General features: G+C 39.1%; 1 protein-coding gene across 2 annotated transcripts in view; it reads left to right on the top strand.

Moving 5' to 3' along the window:
• Positions 1 to 17,232, top strand: part of MYO1E (myosin IE) — a 1,655,775-nt gene that overhangs the window by 1,261,138 nt on the left and 377,405 nt on the right. For both annotated transcript variants that reach the window (XM_044078573.1, XM_044078572.1), the window contains exon 18: positions 4,400 to 4,498. In XM_044078573.1, coding sequence (XP_043934508.1) covers positions 4,400 to 4,498 — 99 coding nt within the window. The remainder of the gene's footprint in view (positions 1 to 4,399; positions 4,499 to 17,232) is intronic.

The raw sequence follows: 17,232 nt of genomic DNA, 5'->3' as shown, positions 1-17,232 counted from the left end.
TTTCGAAGGATTAAAAAGTATTAAAACAAAATACTTGAACACTATTGATTCATTGTTGCTATTATGCTTCCTTATAATAAGTGTACAAAACTCTGGGTCCCAATGTCTAAAAATTAAATTGTGATTTGACTAGAATAACACTGAATTTCAAACTGCACTGTTAGGGGGCTTCATCTCCCCAAGAGCCACAACGTGGTGGCTGTACCTTTCATACCCCTTCAAATTGTATACAGTAATTGTAAGATTACTGTATCTCACAGTAGGGAAGCACTCCTCCAACACTAGAAAGCTTCTGTATTTAGTATATATTACCCCACATCTAGACTTCCACTATTCCAAGGATGACTGTTACATTCCTCAGAGTTTCAGCAGGTGCCCTGCCATTGTTCTGTATTTTCATAGGTGTGCTTCCAGAAAATGTTGCTGTTAAAGTCATAGAAATTCTTAGAGCAATGTGGTATCTCAGAAAAAGGCAAAAAAAATGTATGTATAATGTACCACAGTATATGCATGTATTTAAAATATTGATACTCGGCCTGTGTAAGTGAGGTATGCAGGTAAAGTTCTTATGGGAATTTTAGATACCAAACCAAGGTTTATATATAAAAAGATGACATCCCTTAAGAACCGTCTTTGCTACCCTAAAACTTATAGAATTGAGAGAGTAGGCAAGAGAACATTTCCCTGTGGCAAATGTGCTGCTTGCAAGTATATAAATACTACCAACGTGTTTTCACTTCCTGATCAAAATAAAGAATATAAATATATATGCAACCTGTAGTTCAGAACACATAATTTATTTAGCTTCTTGCACAGTGTGTGCTAAATTTTATTTTGGGAGAACAGATAAAAGAATATGTTTATCATATTAGTAAGGGGAGCCAAAACAGTGTCCTTTCTAAACATGTCTTGGAGACAGATTTGACACACATTTTTATTTATAGCTATTGGTAGAGTGTTTGAGATTTCCAGATGTAGTGACATTAGAAATACTACTGAACAGCTGGAAGCCAAATGGATAATCAGGCTCAAAAGTGACTATGGGCATGGGTTGAATGACAGGGTGCCCATTAAGCCTAAACTAAAGAGTAGGCACCTACGCAGATGAAGCAGCAGTACTTGGTATAGAGTATTTGTGTAGCTACTGTTTTAAAAGGAGTTTATACTCATATTAGACATATTGTTTTTATTCGTTTTATGTTTTTAGTTAGTGTGTTTAATGCTATGTATTGTTAGGACTGTGTCTCTTTTAGAGTTAAGTGAAATGCACCATGTGATTTTTTTATTAGAGTATTTAATGCAGTCTTTTTTATTCTTGTTTGTATCTGATGAAGCAGTGCAATCTGCGAAAGTGCTCATACCTTTGTGAATAAAGAGATTTGAAGAACTGGAGCAGCCTGCTGTTTTTGGGTTCACTTGTGTACTTGAAATTGCTTGCTTGTTTATTTTAAGTGAGCCTGAAACTTGGAGAATTCTGGTGGTTTGTGTTTTTTACTATTAAAAATATATATTTTGCCATAAAGAACAACCCAGCACTTGGTTTACAACTCACACTACAAAGAGGGGGACATATAGATGTGGTAATTATAGGTTTTGTACATATATTGATACTAGAAAAAACATTTTTCATCCATTAAATGGTAAAGAGTTTGAGTTAAAAGCATATAGAAATTGTAACACTAAAAATCTAGTATACCTGGCAATTTGGGATGAATGTAACTCCTATTATGTAGGTAAAACTAACCAGAGGTTGAAAGATTGTGTATGTAACCACATCTCAGAAATAAACAGAGCATACCAACTACTGCCCTCTTTAAACATAAAATTGAAAAAGGTATGCATCATAATTTTAAATTTATAATATTAGAAGTGTTGTTTGAAGATATGAGAAGAGGAGATCTAGTACTTAACACACAGGTTAAAGAATAAAACAGGATTTAGCACTTAAAGGCCCATATTGTATCAGGCCTCAATGGTTTTGTGTCTTTAAAACTATTGTTGAATGAGAAACACAATTGTATTAGTTAATTTGCCAATTCTAGTAGTCGTGTGATTTTTTTTAAAAAAAGATACTTAAACATTTGTTTTCAGTATAGACCTTTATAAGCCTGAAGAAGCCCTCTGGGTGAAAGTTTTTAACATGCGTCTTCTGTATTTTAAATTATTATTAAACTGGAAGTTGTGTTGCCCACCCGCTCTGTTTCCCATGAATTCATCTTTTTGATGTTGATGTTGTGGGCAATAGTTAATTGAAGGAGAGTGGGTAGTTCTAGCCACTTGAGTTTGTGAAGATCAGTGCAGTAGTGGGATCTATATGGGGAATTTGTTGCGAATCTGGCAGTTTTGTTGTAACAGTCCTCTAGTTTATTTTAGTCTGTTTTTATGGTTTGTGAAAATGGGAGAGGCATATACAGAAGGGTAGACAGTAGATGGATCCTGGCAATTGATTGTCTGGTGGTGGTGATGGTTTGGTATGGCTTGATTCTGTAGAATGAGCCTAGTTTTATATGGGCCTTTTTAATGACGAGTCGTAAGTGTTTGTCAAATCTCAGGTGGATGTCAATGGTGACTCTAAGTAGTTTGCTATGAGGGACAAGTGCAATTTTGGTTTTGTTGGATGAGTAGATAATAAATAGGGGAATATGGACAGGTGTTTTGTTATTGGTTTGTTTGTGTCTTTCGTCTTTTCCCGGTTAGGGGTCGCCACAGCGGAACCCCGGTCCGCTAATGATTGGCAGTAGATTTTTACGTGCTGGCTTGCCGGGCCTAATGCACAACCTTCAATGAAGGAACGCCCATTCACGCATGTCACCACACAGAAGACGCTCTAACTGAGAATCGAATGGGCAACGTCTAACTGTGAGGTGACAACACTACCGCAGCACCACCACCGCAGAACATTAATTTAGTTTTATTTGGATTAGGTATGTTGATAGTTGGAGAGGTAGGATGCAATCTCTAAGAGGATTTCTGGGTTATTTTTTGTAGTTTTGGAAGGCAGGGTGCATCAAATATGAGCGAGAAGTCATCTTCGCATTGACCGATAGTGACAAAGTGAGCAGCGGTGTGGAGTTTGTTGGCAAAGATGGTAAAGAGTAGTGGTCCAAGGATTGAACCTTGTGGGGCAACAACTGAGACAGATAGTAGGGTAAAGAGTTTGTTTTGCCACTTAACTGTCTCTGTTTCATATATACTGTTAATAAAAATACTTGCAGATGTTATTCTAAGTAATCCAACATTTTTTCATTTACATTTCAGCAGTTATCAGGCTTTTTCAAACAATTCCCTTGAGAAACTTCACAGTATCCATAGTATTTTACAGTAGTTAGAATCCAGCTGCACTCTCTGTTACTTCATGTACCTTTGTGTTTGACTTATAAGTATAAGTGTTAAGCTCTGGTTACAATGATGGCCATACAAACTTTAGCAAAAACTAACAATATTAGTATGCCGAGACAAGAGACGAACTTATGTCAGTGGATTTTACATTCTTAATTCTTTCCCTTCCGTTACTGTGTAATAAAGCCTTTGTAGTTCCATTTGCCATTTTATACTTTCAGCTGTTTGTATACTTCCAAAACCAGTTCTGTCCTGCCTTTTCACAGCAAGATTCAACCTGTTTTTTTTTTTTTTTGTCCTGATTTGAGTTTGGTGTCCCAACCTCTTGATTGTCCAAGGTCAACGTGTTATTTATTTTTTGTTCCTGTCAATTCATCACAGACACAAGCACCACTTTTCAGGAGTGACCATGACTGGACTGCCTGGTTAGACTCGGTCTTCAGAATCATCCTTCTATTTCCATTTCAGGACATGTGATATTTTTATTATTGCTTTCCTAGCCATCTGCTGAGAAATTTGTCAGTTTCTGGTAATTTCTATAACTTCAAAAACTACTCCCCTCCATCCTGTTTGTTCTTTTTCTTGTTCTCTAGTTTGGTGACATAATATGTCAATATTTGTTAACTTCAGTAGCTCTAAGTGAACATGTATTGCCTTTTTTAAGGCCACAATTAATGGCTAAACTTACAAAGAAATATATTCATTCATAAATTATACTTGGATATATTTCCACTTCCTCAATTAAGCTTAATTTGTTAGTGTTTTTCCACATTGTCATTTGTGTTTTTTATTTCTTTATGCATAAAAGTGCTCACATTAGCATGAATTGTTGCCAGACAAGTGACTCGAGACATTCATTACTATTAACCAGGTGATTGTTAGTATGGTTAGCGACATATTCTTTCCTTTGTGATTTTAACTACTGATTTAAAATTAATTGTACAATTGACATTTTTGGAATATCTTGAAATCTTCTAAAGCTGCTCATTGCATTAACTGGATAGGTTTTGTTATAAAACAGAAATGATGTCATCATAGTAATATTTGCTTTGTGTTTCAGGGTGAAGCATCAGGTGGAGTATTTAGGACTGAAGGAGAACATCAGAGTACGAAGGGCAGGCTATGCCTACAGGAGGGTATTCAAGAAATTTTTACAGAGGTAAATATGATCATGCGTTGTTTCATCTACTGATTTCCTTAAGCATGTACACACTCAACATATGTTACCAGTGACTTAAAATCTCTTGATGTCTTCACACATTAACAGTTATTGCTGGACTCCCTCCCATGATACAGAGAGATAAAGCCCTAACTGCATCCAGATAACCTGTGTTCAACTAGCAGGCTCTGGAGCTGGAGGGAGCAGATCAGGGGGTGAGAATGAGTAGCATGCAGGTCAGACATCCCAGGGGGAGTGTATTGGTCTGGTTCACTGCTTGGGCAGTACCCTCTGGGAGCTCTGGGTAGTGCAGCCTATGGCGTCTAAGCTAGAGGGATGTGCTGCCACGGCATAGTGACAGATCAAGGGGCAGCCACTGAAGCAGTGTTATGTGCTCCTCACCTATGGACTGCAAGGCACTAGCAAACCTCAAAAGCTGCAGAGGGGTGTTTAAAGGTCATGGGAAGACCCTGATGGCCTAGTGATCTTGCCTCACAGGGGAACAAATGGTTCAACGATGGCTCACACCGCTTTGAAAAACGAATGGGCTGAGCATTGGCAGTCAGAGGGACTGCAGTAAATGACAGTTATTGTTAAACTACCTTGTAGCAATAGTACTAAGGTTACCCAATCAACCTTGTTTGCCAGTATCCATGAAACTGACATGATGATCATAGGCATAAATCAGCAATCACATTGCTGTGTCAGTTGCCAAGAGTTTATAGTAATTACAATAAAATTTGAAATTTTCTGAAATCCCAAATGCAGTCTTATATCGGCAAAAAACGGACACTTTACTCATGTCCAGTGACACTGACAGATTATTTATTTATTTATTTGACATTTGTTGACCGGGTTCGTCCATCTGGGCCAAGGCCCTTTTTCGGTGGAGACCCGGGGAGAAAAGCTCCAGAGTTACAAAATATATGCAAATTACAAGAATAAAAACATTTTCAAATACACAAAAAAAAAAAACCTAACAATGTAAAACAAGTATACAATGATAATACTGATTACAGATTACAAACATTGTTGGCTAGCTATATACATAAGGCAGGTACATCAGGATCAGGTGTTAATGTTAAGTCTGTCCTGACCGAATACCAAGAAAAGACTGAAATATGATATCTGCAAAACTGTTTAGGCAGCATAAAATAACCTAAACTAGTAAGTAAATAGACACTTTGTGTGTAACTTTTCTTCCTACTTATTAATGCTACCCTTAGAGTCTCCACTACTTACCATCTCAGCCATCAAAGAGTTCCCAATTGATTTAACAGCCTCCAGTATCCATTCTGGTCACTGGCTGAGCATGTCAACCACTCCCTGTTAAAAAAAAAAGTACTTTCTCATGTCATGCCCTCTTATCTTCCTTTTGCCATGTGATCTCCCCATATGTGCACGTTTGCTTTATATATCATATTACATTCCAAACGTTCCTCTTCTTTGAATTAAAAATGATTGAGTACAGCATGCATTCATTCTCCCCTTACCATCTTGCTTTCCTACCTATCCACCTTTTATAACATCATAACTTCACTTTCTCTTTAAGGCCTCCAAAACTGAACAAAATATGCCAACTAAGCCATTATTTGTAGCAGGTAAAAGGACACCGTTCTATTCCTACATCCACCTACCAACTTGATTACCATCATTATACCCTTTCAGATTGCACCTGGTGAATTAAGTTTCCATAAAAGCAGCCTCGGGTCTCTTGGAGGTTTCATTCCTGTTTTTTTTTTTTTACTTGTGTATTCTCCCTTGCTTTATCTTTATTCAGGCTCAGCTCCTCAGAATAATTGAAGTTAAGTTGAGGCCTCATTACCCTTGGTTGTCCTCTTTTCCATCATGACCCTGACAAACTTGATATCTGCAAACTGATCCAGTCTTTCATGTCCTGTGAGAAGTTCAAGCTAAACACTTTGGTCCGGGGTCCAGACCTGTCCATTCCTGAAGAACAATTTCACTTTCTGACCTGCACACTTCTTTTGTTGTCTAATAGCTTTTGTTTGATTTTCTAATCACTTTTCTTCCTATGTACATGTGTATCTGTATAACAGGTTAGCCCATTGGCTGTAAACTGCTAATGAGCTTCCTCCACTAAACTTGGGTTTCATTCTTTTCTTCTGTATCTGCCCACTGGCTCTAAGCATATCACTTAACCAGTCTGCTGTTTCCTTGGTCTGCCCACTGGCTCTAAGCATATCACTTAACCAGTCTGCTGTTTCCTTGGTCTGCCCACTGGCTCTAAGCATATCACTTAACCAGTCTGTTGTTTCCTTGGTCTGCCCACTGGCTCTAAGCATATCACTTAACCAGTCTGTTGTTTCCTTGGTCTGCCCACTGGCTCTAAGCATATCACTTAACCAGTCTGTTGTTTCCTTGGTCTGCCCACTGGCTCTAAGCATATCACTTAACCAGTCTGTTGTTTCCTTGGTCTGCCCACTGGCTCTAAGCATATCACTTAACCAGTCTGTTGTTTCCTTGGTCTGCCCACTGGCTCTAAGCATATCATTTAACCAGGCTGTTGTTTCCTTGGTCTGCCCACTGGCTCTAAGCATATCACTTAACCAGGCTGTTGTTTCCTTGGTCTGCCCACTGGCTCTAAGCATATCACTTAACCAGTCTGTTGTTTCCTTGGTCTGCCCACTGGCTCTAAGCATATCACTTAACCAGTCTGTTGTTTCCTTGGTCTGCCCACTGGCTCTAAGAATATCACTTAACCAGTCTGTTGTTTCCTTGGTCTGCCCACTGGCTCTAAGCATATCACTTAACCAGTCTGTTGTTTCCTTGGTCTGCCCACTGGCTCTAAGCATATCACTTAACCAGTCTGTTTTTTCCTTGCTCTGCCCACTGGCTCTAAGCATATCACTTAACCAGTCTGTTGTTTCCTTGGTCTGCCCACTGGCTCTAAGCATATCACTTAACCAGTCTGTTGTTTCCTTGGTCTGCCCACTGGCTCTAAGCATATCATTTAACCAGTCTGTTGTTTCCTTGGTCTGCCCACTGGCTCTAAGCATATCACTTAACCAGTCTGTTGTTTCCTTGGTCTGCCCACTGGCTCTAAGCATATCACTTAACCAGTCTGTTGTTTCCTTGGTCTGCCCACTGGCTCTAAGCATATCACTTAACCAGTCTGTTGTTTCCTTGGTCTGCCCACTGGCTCTAAGAATATCACTTAACCAGTCTGTTGTTTCCTTGGTCTGCCCACTGGCTCTAAGCATATCACTTAACCAGTCTGTTGTTTCCTTGGTCTGCCCACTGGCTCTAAACATATCACTTAACCAGTCTGTTTTTTCCTTGCTCTGCCCACTGGCTCTAAGCATATCACTTAACCAGTCTGCTGTTTCCTTGATCTGCCCACTGACTCTAAGTATATCACTTAACCAGTCTGTTGTTTCCTTGGTCTGCCCACTGGCTCTAAGCATATCACTTAACCAGTCTGTTGTTTCCTTGGTCTGCCCACTGGCTCTAAGCATATCACTTAACCAGTCTGTTGTTTCCTTGGTCACTCATGAGAAGATCCCCCTGGGCTTAGACTGTTTACCTGGTTAATGAGGAAATAAGCAAAAAATAAAAAATGCAGACTTTTTACTGCCCACTCATTATCCCCTTCATGTTGATAAGCAGAGTTTGGCATGGGACTGAGTCAATGTCTTTGCTGAAAATGAGAGAGCTTGCATTCAGTGTTTCCTTCGTCTACCTCCCTCATAATCCATTCATAGAAATGCATCATCTTAGTTAAACAGGGATGAGCATCTCCATTCTGGAACTCAATGAGCAACCTGTTTTGGTCCATGAGCCATGTAAGCCTTGAGCTCAGCAAAATCTCCACCATTTTGACTTACCAGACTAATTGGTCCCTAGTTTTTGGGCTTCTCCTTACTCTTCTCTGCAGACTTTATATTACTGTTTGTCTGCAGTCTGATGGAGGACCATCCCACCTCTGTGAGATATGTTGAAATTTCTCAAAGTTTCTATATAATGACTGTTTTTAGAGTCCATGACAGGATTTCATCTCGTCTTTCTGCCTTACCCTCCTTCATCCTCTTCAGTGCCTTTTCTACATCGTCTTTTATGTAACCACCTGTCCATCCTGTCCCTTTTGTTTATCTTGCCCTTCCAGTGTGATGCTGTAAACACTATTGTGAAATAAATATTTTACTGTAATTTCTTTTCTTTATGCTTTTGAACACCTCTCCAAGGTAGTCTGCCAGTCTCATCTTGTTCCTTTTCTGTTATGTATCTGAAGAAAGTCTTCTTTCCTATCTTACTGCTGCTAGCATTCCTTCCACCTTTGTAAATTACTTGTTGCTTTATTAGCTTCCCCATATCATCATTAATCCCCTTTTTTACAATTTTCCCTACCTTCTTTTCCTTCATAGTTGCTCTCACCTCACTAATGAGTCACAGTTGCTTTTTTTCTCCTTTTTTTGCTTTCATCAACATTCATAACCCCAATTATTCCTTTTACAGATTAACTTTTGTGTTTATTGTTGTTTCTCCCTTTCCTTCTTCTCAAACCACTAACCCAACTCTCTTGTTATGAGCCTCTGCCTGTCTGTAGTCTGCTTCCCTATAGACCCAAGGCCTGGCCTTTGCTGACACTTTTGACCCATTTGCAGTACCCATTATAAGAGTACTGTTGCATGGTCACTACTAGCTGTTTGAGCCATATCGTACCCCCCCCCAACACACATGCAAAGAATAAGACAGACGAGTTTCTCTTTCCTGGTCATAGCTGATGCTCCCAGTTTTTCTGTCTCTGCCTTTGATGCGGAGATACTTCTGTCTTTTTGGAAGAAACACTCACTGTCCCCTGCCCTTTATGTATTCTTTGACTGGCCTGTCCTCCTTTGTTATTGGTGTTCTATATAGCGTGTTTCGCTACACCAGTTTTCTCCCTTTGTGTCATCCATCTTTATTCCTAAGAAGCCTGCTTGTTAAGTCCTCAAACTCCTATTCTTCTTCCTGCTCTCCCATTTATTCCTTTCTTCATGTGCTTTGCTTGAGCTCCTCATCTTATATCACCTCTTTTAACCCATCCCATAAGTAGGCTGATAATCCTCCTCCACACTTGCCTAGACTGTCTTTCCTGAATACCCTGTGTCTTGGTATCAGCATGTCCCGGTAATCACTGATGCAGGTTTTTGCTATTCCAGTTACATTTTCCTTATTCCGTAATCTACGTGTGTTTTCATATCAGCCATCTTCTCCAGGTCTGTAGCACTGCTGAACGTTATCCTAATGCTGTTATCTCATTCTGTTGTCCTTCTGTCATGTGCCCTCTCTTGCCCTTCCCCTATCTCTCTGTCTCCTATTCTCTTCTTCCTCTCTTTCTTTTCTTTGGTTTATTGAATGTATTTTCCTTTATATGCCTTTATTTACTCTTCATCTGCTTGAATACACTCTTTCACCATTCTCCCTACCTTTCTATACCTTCTGTGTTTCTGTTATCGGTTTGCTCCCTGCATTTCCTGCCGTTTCCTCATATGTCTTCCATATCTTCTGTAATATTTTTGCAATGCTCTGGGTCCCTTCCAATCACCATTGTACTGGATTTATTTATTCCATCCTATGTCTTGTCACTCTGTTGTCATTTTGTGTTGCCTTCTCTGTTCTTGTAGCTTTTTCTTCCTTTTTTTTACTAAGTTTCTTCTTGTACTTAAATTGCCTTTGCATTCCTACCCACTTTCTGAACTCATCTTTCAAGCTAACGTGATATCTTTCCTTTGCTTCAACAGCAAATCTCCAGGGATTTGAGAGGAAGCCTGCCCCTGCAAAATAGCTGCTCACCTCCCCATACTCAGCCTCACTTTTGAAGTCTCTTGTTCCTTACCACATTCTACCAGCCTGATCCTCTCCTTTCTCATGCTTATGGTCTTGGAACATTCCCACCCTTTCCTCTCTGTCACACTTAGTCCCTTCCTCTCCAGTCCTTATTTGCCCCTTCTGCCTAAAAAGCCCACCAGATGCCCTGTACTGCACCCAAATCTTTCAGTTTTGCTCTCCCAGACTACTGAAAACCTGATATCTATGACTACTCCCAAAGTTCCTAGAGTTAGAACCGCACAACACACACACTGTCTCTCGTTTGTGTTGCTTAGATGCCCATCTCCTGTGTCATCATCATTCTCAACTTCCGTTTGTTTCTATCTGCGTAACCTGCTCTTAAATCTACCTTATTTTGTTGAATTGCTCCTTCCCCTACTAAGACCTTACCTCTAGTCTATTTTGTTGCTTTCTGATTTGACTTCCTGTATATCCTGATATGTTACTCCAGCCAAGTTTCTCTCTTGCCACTGTTAATTACTATTCTGTAATACTCTGGTCTAACCTGCCTTTTCCCTCACACTATCTTGTACCCTAAGTTAATATACACTATGGTGCTCAGGGATAAATTGTTCCATGATGCCACTGTCACCCTGAACACTAAGAAGTTCAGTGCTCCTTCTCTGCTAGCTTTTTGCTGGTTTGCTACTCTTCCTGTCACCCAAGCTACTTCAAGCCACTTCATCCTTTTGACCACTTTTAAAAACTGTTCATCTGCTACTGGCTGTGCTAGACAACCCATCTCTGTTATTGCATAATTCACAGCCCTCTGCTTATTTTGTTGGCTTCTAAATATGACCCTTTACTAATGAACATGTCCTAACGCAACAAGAACCTTTGTGCTCCTCTCGCTGCTGGACCCCTGCTAGATTTCACTGCCTCCTATGTTATCTAAAGCCCATTAAGCTATTCTGTTCTCCTCTTACTTATCTAGTTAAAACCATATGCCACTCCACCCCCTCCCCACCCCCAGTGGGCTATTCAGAGTTCCAGTCCTCTGTCCTTATGCCTTTTAAATGCCACCTTATGCTACTGGCTGCTTCTCTGAGGACTCAGAAACCCTGTGCCTCACTCTTTATAGCTACCCGCGTCTCTGCCAGCCTTCTCTCTCACCTGGACTGTTTAGAAATCATTTAGTCTTTCTTCTATCCTCCTGATGATCTGCAGACAAACCAACAAAGAGAGAGAGAGAGAAAGTGGGCTTCCTGATCAGTGTGATATACCACTGACATGCAGAAGTGAAACTAAACAGGACACACCATCACAGTCACAATGAAGACAATAATGTGTGAAGAGCTACATAAGGAGAATTATTGCATGTTATGGGTGTCTGAATGACTGCTACTGTATGATTAGTATAGCATGTTATGGGTGTCTGAATGACTGCTACTGTATGATTAGTATAGCATCACAGTGTCTGCATCAGCTAAGAAATATGATTGCATGACAGGTAAGTTAGGAGCTATAATTGCATACTTTCCTGTACTTGGGTATAGTTGACAAACTTCCCAAACTGGGCATAACCCCCTGCATAACTTTGTGGATTGCCAGCTGGCTCACAGGCAGGACCCAAGAAGTCAGGACTGGTGAGACCACCCCCACTAAGAAACTAGTCACCGGTGGGATACCTCAGGGTTCCATGCTGGGACTGCACCTACTTGGCATCAACTTCTTGGAGGTAAAGACTAATGTTAAGGGTTTTTGGCTGACCATGTTCACAAATGACCGAATATTGGGGAGCTATCATAGAGTTCCCCTAATGACACAAACATCTTACCAAGAGGTTTTAACACAGACAAATAACTGGTGCCAAAGTCATGAATTAAAACTCAATGCCAAGAAATGCATTCTAGTACCTTTTAGGGAAATGGCTCCATTGATAAGACACCCCTAAGAGGACCCTGTAGTTATGGATCTGGAAAAATATATAGAACATAGTTTGGCATTTGACCAACATGTGGTCAAGGTAGTAAGAAAATCATTCTATGTTCCCCAAATTATAAGTAAGGGCATGGCATTCCAGGTCCAAGGAAGTCATAGTGCCATTTTATTTGAGCTTTATCAGACCCATGATGGAGTATAATGCCCCCCTTCAATATCTAGCTGACTAGACATATGCAACAACTGGAATACCCAGAAAGGTTCCTTACTAGGAGAATCCTGGGTTTAAACACATTTTCCTGTACACATTGCCTAAGTCTTCTACAGTAGCGAGTTGATTATCAGAAACATCAATTATCAGAAACAGCCTTCCAGAGTGTTCGAGTAGGAAAAATCAAAAGGTCTGAATATATAAATATTATACGTATTTGCTTGAGCTTGTTTTTTGAGCTTATAGCCAGCATATTTGTGAAAAATATTCTTTATTGTCCATTGAAATCAATGAATGGTTAACAATTTAATTCCTGTGTGCAGAAAAAAAAAAAAAAAAGATGTTGGATGTTTTTTAATCCAATTCAATTATATGTTTGATTATCCAAACAACCCTAGGTGCCAATTAGTTTGGATAATCAACTCTCTACTACGTAAGGTACTGAAGGGTGATCTATGCCTGACATACAAAGCATCCTCAGTTCCAGTTCTGATGGGTCTTTTGTATGTCCGCAAAATGAGCATCATCAGAACCACTAGATCCAAGAATTTAAATTTTTCTTGCAATGTAAATTGGACATGTTAACAAAAATGTGTCTCAGAGGATCCCCATGGTCTGTAACAGGATCCCCATCAATGTGAAGCAGAATCCATCCCTAACCATATTTAAGCATAACTTTGACCATTGGATGGGAAATCAGAAATTCACCCCATGTCTTGGCCCCCATGGACAGAGGCAGATAGTAACTATGCCCAAGCTAATACTCCCATAACCTTTAACAACTTCCTAACATATCCCATCCTACCCCTTCCTAATAAAGGCCCATGATACATAGGGACACAGTTGTGTTGGGTTGCACAGCTAAACTTATAAAGGTTGTGGTGGTTATTAGCCTAGTATATATCCATGAACCATATGGTGACCTTTAAGGCCCATCTTTGGAGTATGGTTTCACCTGCAATCCCCAAGGAAGGAGCTTTGTTCCATATATTCCAACATAATAATTTGTAGTTTGAGTAAAAACAATTACCCCTCACCAAAATGTTGAACTTTTCACTTTTGAAAGTAAAAATCTTCAGTGATTCTGTTTTTTAATTCATAAAAAGTCCCACATATGTGCATAGTTAAAAATACTAGAGAGTGTTACTGATTACATACCCCCAAATAATTCCTTTTAATACATACATCAGGTTATTTTCTGACCTAATTTGTTTGTAAATCTTGACTTGTTAATCATACAGGCTATTTCCTTAAGAGAACCACAGACAGTTATAATGTAATGTTCTAAGTCTGGCAATAATTGCAACACATTCCAGTGTTTAGTAATATACTATTTCACAATATATATGAGTGAACTATATGCATCAACAAATCTAAACTGTTTTTCGTAAATATGAACTTATCTTGGAATTTCATCATTTTTATTTTACTTAGTATTGGCAATTTCTACTTTTCTCTTCTACTGTAGTTGGTGTTTTTGAATCTGTTTTTGTATTTTGTTGCTTGTGTAATGCCTAAGTTTAAGCACTAATAACTGTTGGCTGATCAACTGAAACTTCTAGATGGGTCATTGCTAATTTAAAGTCATTTAAACATAAGGTCATTTAATTTCTCTCTCTGCAAACATCAGAGAAATATTTTTCAAAATGCCTACATAATAGTGATTATTAAGGGGATGCAATGCATTTTATTCTATTCTTCAAGACCTTTCTGTTCGATATACAGTTGATATGAAAAGTTTACACACCCCTGTTAAAATGCCAGGTTGTTGTGATATAAAAAAAAATGAGACGACAATAAATCATTTCAAAACTTTTCCCACCTTTAATGTGACCTATAACCTGTACAATTCAATTGAAAAAGAAACAAATCTGTTAGGGGAAAAATATAAAAAAATAAAAAGCGTACACAAATTTGGTTGCAAAAGTGTGCACACCCTTAAACTAATACTTTGTTGAAGAACTTTTTGATTTAATTACAGCATGCAGTCTTCTTGGGTGAGAGTCTTACCAGCATGACACATCTTGACTTGGCAATATTTGCCCACTCTTCCATGCAAAAGCATCCCAAATCTGTCAGATTGAGAGGGCATCTCTTGTGCACAGCCCTCCTCAGGTCACCCACCAGATTTTCTAATGGATTTAGGTGTGTGCACTGGCTAGGCCATTCCAAAACTTTAATTTTTTCCTGGTGAAGCCATTCTTTTGTTGATCTGGATGTATGCTTGGGGTCATTGTCGTGTTGAAAGGTGAAATTTCTCTTCATCTTCAGTTTTCTAGCAGACACCTGAAGGTTTTGGGCCAAAAGTGACTGGTATTTGGAACTGTTCATAATTCCCTCCACCTTGACTACAGCCCCAGTTACAGCTGAAGAAAACAACCCCAAAGCATGATACTGCCACCACCATGCTTCACCGTGGGGATGGTGTTCTTTTGGTGATATAAAGTGTTTTTGCGCCAAATGTACCTTTTGGAATTGTAGCCAAAAAGTTCAACCTTGGTTTCATCAGACCATAACATATTTTCCCACAAGCTTTTGGGAGCCTTGATGTATTGTTTTGCAAATTCTAGCCAGGCCTGGATGTTTTTCTGTGTAAGAAAAGGCTTCTGTCTTGCAACCTACCTCATAGCCCAGACATATGGAGAATACAGGAGATTGTTGTCACATGTAGTACACAACAAGTACTTGGCAGAAATTCCTGCAGCTCCTTCAGTGTTGCTGTAGGTCTCTTGGCAGCCTCCTTGACCAGTTTTCATCTTGTCCTTTCATCAATTTTGGAGGGACATCCAGTTCTTTGCAATGTCACTGTTGTCCCATATTTTCTCCATTTTTTGATTACTGTCTTCACTGTGTTCCATGGTATATGCAATGCTGTGGAAATTTTTTTATACCCTTCTCCTGGCTGATACCTTTCAACAATGAGATCCCTTTGATGCTTTGTAATCTGTTGGTGAACCATGGCTTTTGCTGTAACAGGCAACTGAGTAAATGTCAAGAAAATCCTACTAGCACCGCTGAACTTTATTTTGGGTTAACCAGAGTCTCTTTAATTGATGGCAGGTGTGTACCCAACAAGACTGAATGCTGTAATTAAATCAAAAGGTGCTTCAACAAAGTATTAGTTTAAGGGTGAGCACACTTAATGCAAATAGCTTATTGTACGTTTTTTTATTTTTTATATTTTTCCCCTAGCAGATTTGTTTTTCAGTTGAATTGTACAGGTTATAGGTCACATTAAAGGTGGGAAAAGTTTTGAAATGTTTTATTGTGGTCTCATTTTTTTATATCACAAAAAATGGCATTTTAACAGGGGTGTGTAAAGTTTTTATATCCACTGTATGCATGTTCACTTTACACTCATGAGTTGAGATATTGGGTTATTCTTCTGGATGGGCAAAGGAGTAAGCTTTCGGTAACACATTTCTTTAAAGAGTAATGTATCATGGATCTCTGTACCTTAATGATAACATGCACAGGGGACATATCTTTTGGTTATGTTATGTTTTACAAAAGGCCAATGTCCACAATATTCCACAAAAGTGGACATTGTATACTCATTATGCATCCGTATGAAATGATGTTGTCCAAGAACCATCTCCAAATATTTAAATATTGTGAAAGTCTGCTCTTTCCTATCTCATACATTTTCTTTTCCATATTCCCTTAAACATATTAACTTTTTATCTGTTTATGAGCCTTTTCCATTATTTTCTAAAAATCTTTTAGTATACATGTTTAAAGACATTGAAACTGCTCTTAATTAGACAAATCAAGTTGCAACTATCTCAGTCAGACTGGATGCATGCTCTATTGATGGGTGTAGGTGTGTCAAGCACTAACGTTTCTTTATTCAAATATAACTTTATACAAACAAAATTTGAAAGAAGAGGAAATAGGGTGAGCTGAAGAATGGCAGCATCCTAAAACAATGACTGTAAAAACTCTCAAACAAATATCAAGTCAAACATGGAAATAAGGTACATAAGAAAAGCTGGTGGTGGATTGCGGAAGTCTCAGGAAATTATCAAAAGAAAGGAGGAGCACGGAAGTAAGTGGAAGATAACAACGACAGACATGGCTAGCTAGGAATGCTGGTTGTCTATCAAGGTAGTAGAGCAGCTGAAGTGTCAAAGAGCAAGTCATCAGGGAAAGCCACACCAGCTACTGGAAAGTGACTTAGAAGTTGGCACAAAGAAATTCTATCAGGTTGCAAGACAAAGACAGAAAGATAAAGATAGTCATCAGACACCATTCATAAGGGCTGCCAGCAGCAATCTGTTCAACAGTCTAGGGGATGTGAAAGGCAGATGGAAAGAGTACTTCCAGAAGATGGCACAAAGAAACTCTATCAGGTTTTAAGACAAAAACAGAAAGATAAAGATAGTCATTCAACACCATTCAGAAGGGATGCCAGCAGCAATCTGCTCACCCGTCCAGAAGACATAAAAGGCAGATGGAAGGAGAACTTTCAGCAGCTTTTGAAGGGAGAAAACACCACAGAAGCTCTACTGCTCCATGTATAGCCTTTGATGAAAAAGGAAGAAGAAACCACCACAGAAGAAATAAGTATAGCACTAAGGAAAATGAAGACAGGGAACACAGCCATTTTGAAGGCATTGCAGATCTGGTCAAGTTGTTCGGTGAGTCAAGGGAGAAATAGCTCCTGAGGGTAATCATCACAGCATGACAAAAATGATGTATCCCACATTACTGGTTTATAGGAACAGAGAGGGCATTCACAACTGTGGGCAGTAATCAAACTTTTGTCATATTGAGTGAAAGTTTTTGAGAGGGTTTTGGATATATTAAT

This window comes from Protopterus annectens, chromosome 7.part1 (genome assembly GCF_019279795.1).
Source record: "Protopterus annectens isolate FY-2018-M chromosome 7.part1, PAN1.0, whole genome shotgun sequence".
Lineage (NCBI taxonomy): Eukaryota > Metazoa > Chordata > Ceratodontiformes > Protopteridae > Protopterus > Protopterus annectens.
The sequence above is the reverse complement of the archived record's forward strand: the minus strand, read 5'-3'. Positions and strand labels throughout refer to the sequence as shown.